Source organism: Antrostomus carolinensis, unplaced genomic scaffold, assembly GCF_000700745.2.
Source record: "Antrostomus carolinensis isolate BGI_N321 unplaced genomic scaffold, ASM70074v2 scaffold24800, whole genome shotgun sequence".
NCBI lineage: Eukaryota > Metazoa > Chordata > Aves > Caprimulgiformes > Caprimulgidae > Antrostomus > Antrostomus carolinensis.
In genome coordinates this window covers 30890-33338 of record NW_010288066.1, presented here as the reverse complement: position 1 = coordinate 33338, position 2449 = coordinate 30890, and the positions used below count along the sequence as shown (strand labels likewise).

General features: G+C 49.8%; 1 protein-coding gene across 1 annotated transcript in view; it reads left to right on the top strand.

Moving 5' to 3' along the window:
* Positions 1-6: 6 nt before the first annotated feature.
* The window catches only part of DLL1 (delta like canonical Notch ligand 1), a gene marked incomplete at its 5' end in the record, with an annotated part of 7197 nt that continues 4754 nt past the window's right edge, over positions 7-2449 (top strand). Inside the window, 2 exons of the mRNA XM_029084358.1 lie at positions 7-73; positions 335-592. Of these exons, the coding sequence (XP_028940191.1) occupies positions 7-73; positions 335-592 (325 nt within the window). The remainder of the gene's footprint in view (positions 74-334; positions 593-2449) is intronic.

Below are 2449 nucleotides of genomic sequence, written 5' to 3'. Positions count from 1 at the left end.
TCCTTTCCACAGGGCACCTTCTCACTCATCATTGAGGCTCTGCATACAGATTCTCCTGATGACCTCACCACAGGTAACTGTCCTGAAACAAGATCTTCCCCGGAATAATCCCAGCCCTGCAGCCCCTCTCTCTGCAGTGTGCAGCGCATTCCCCACATCCCATCCCTGCTCCTCTTTGGGAGACCATGAGAAGAGAGGCCAACCTGTTAGCACACAGGCCTGTCATCCTGCCTCTGCGGTTCCCCTCCCACCGGAGACCCCTAGTTGAACATTTCCCTATGCATAGCCCTGCCTGCTTTGGGCTTCCTAATCATGCCTCTTCACTTTCACACAGAAAACCCCGAGCGCCTCATCAGCCGTCTGGCCACTCAGAGGCACTTGGCGGTGGGTGAAGAGTGGTCCCAGGACCTGCACAGCAGCGGCCGCACTGACCTCAAGTACTCCTATCGCTTCGTGTGCGATGAGCACTACTATGGAGAAGGCTGCTCTGTCTTCTGCCGCCCCCGAGATGATGCTTTTGGTCACTTCACTTGCGGAGAGCGTGGCGAGAAAGTCTGCAACCCAGGGTGGAAAGGCCAGTACTGCACTGAGCGTAAGTGTCCATCTTCTTGTCTCCACTGGTACCAGCTGCAGCAGTGTCCCCAGAGCTCTTGGGGGGGCATTTCTCTGACATCAGGGCCCACGGGAAAGGGGGAACCAAGCTACAGTGGGTGGAGGTCTGGTGCTGTGTACAGACTTTACTAGTGTGGGAGACAGGAAGTTCTCAGCATTGCCACAGAGGGTTAGTGTAGACAGCTCCTTCTCAAATTAATAAAATGTCAGTGCCAACATTGCACTCTTGCTTATTTGCTGTAGATTTGAAGATTTGCTGTATCAAATCTGACAGCAAAATGTTCAGCAGTTGCTTGAGGATTTATTAAAATATATCAGGACTAGTTTTTATATCTAGCCACCCCTTCAACCGTGGTACATTGATATCATCTACTGGCTACATGGCTTCAGGAGAGGGAGCTAGGCAGCATTCATGTAGGAGGCCTGTTGTCAGGCTTGTTATGGTCTGGTGTCTTGCCACCTTGTATTGAGAAAAGTATTGAGAGGTCCAAAATATTTTCTGTGGCCTTTAGACAGTACATTTCTCATTTGGGGTACTCACAAACAGCCACTAACAGAGCTTGTTGCACCTAGAGCTACAAGAACATTCAACTTCCCCATTTCTCTTCTGTGCCATTGCAATGATTGTTACTACTAATAAAGTAGTGAGGGACATGAGTTTTAAAGTATGCCTGAGCTCGAAGTTGTTGTGGAATGTGGTGTGTTGATACACGAAGAAAAGCTGGGACAGTAAGCAGATCCCAGAGAGGATAGTCAGGGATGTCAGATACCTGCAGCTTTTCCGAGGTTACTGCCCTTTGTAGATAGGTAGCAGTGTACACCCAAACATGCACACAGAGCTCCTGCTGCAGCATGCGATGGCATTCTCTGTTTGTGTGTATACAGGGATCTGAACTATGCTGGCAGATGACGTACTGGGCGAGTGCTCCTCTCCAGTCATCAAAGGGCCAGGCAGGCAGGGAGAAAACAGTTACGGGCTGTAAAGCAGCCTCTCGATTTCCTCCTTGTTGTGCTTTGTTTTTCTTAAAGCCCACCTACACTGTGGTCTCAGCTGAGCTGCTCTCAAACAAGCTCAGATTGATTATTCACACTGTTAGCGACTGCTAGGATGCTTTTAGCAGTTCATGGTACAATGTTGCACAATAAACAGCAGGCAGAGGGGCTTGCATTTCCTTTCATAGTGTTTTAAATAGGAACTACAACCTTTCCCATGATCGAAAGTGCCTAGTGCAGTCCTGTCAGGGGGTGGGGAAAAAGGAAGCATTTTGATAATGAGCTCTTTCAGGGCTGTCAGCACTTTTGGATGTTTGTACATCGCCGCTTTTCCCACAGCAAAGTAGAAGGCTGTCTGTCTTTCTTGTCTCCTGATGTACGCTCTTCGCTCTGCTTTCCCTCTCAGGAAAAAACAGCTTATAACAGCCGCACAGACCTACTAGGCAGGGGAGATGTGTTTATGTGTGCATGCAAAAAGAATGTTTTGCCGTTAGCGATCGGAGCTGCCAGTCGCAGATTGCTTCCCGTCGCCTTGCCCCAGCTCCATTCTTTCCAACTTGGAGGCGATTTGATTATCAGTGCCGATTCTTTCTTTCTTTTTCTTTCCCCCCGCCCCCCCGCTTCCCCTCGCATACCATTGTCTCCGGCTGGCTTTGTTGAATTAAAACTTTGCAGTGCCTGCTTAATGAGTTCCATAACCAGGCAAAGTAATGAGCAGAAGTCCCTTTTTTTCCCTTCCCTCATCCTCCCTCCTGCTGGCCCGCTTACCTCTTTTACCAAGGCTGTAACCACCCGCCCACCCCTTTTCGGAGCGGGGCGGAGAGGGGGGAAGGAGGGAGGAAGA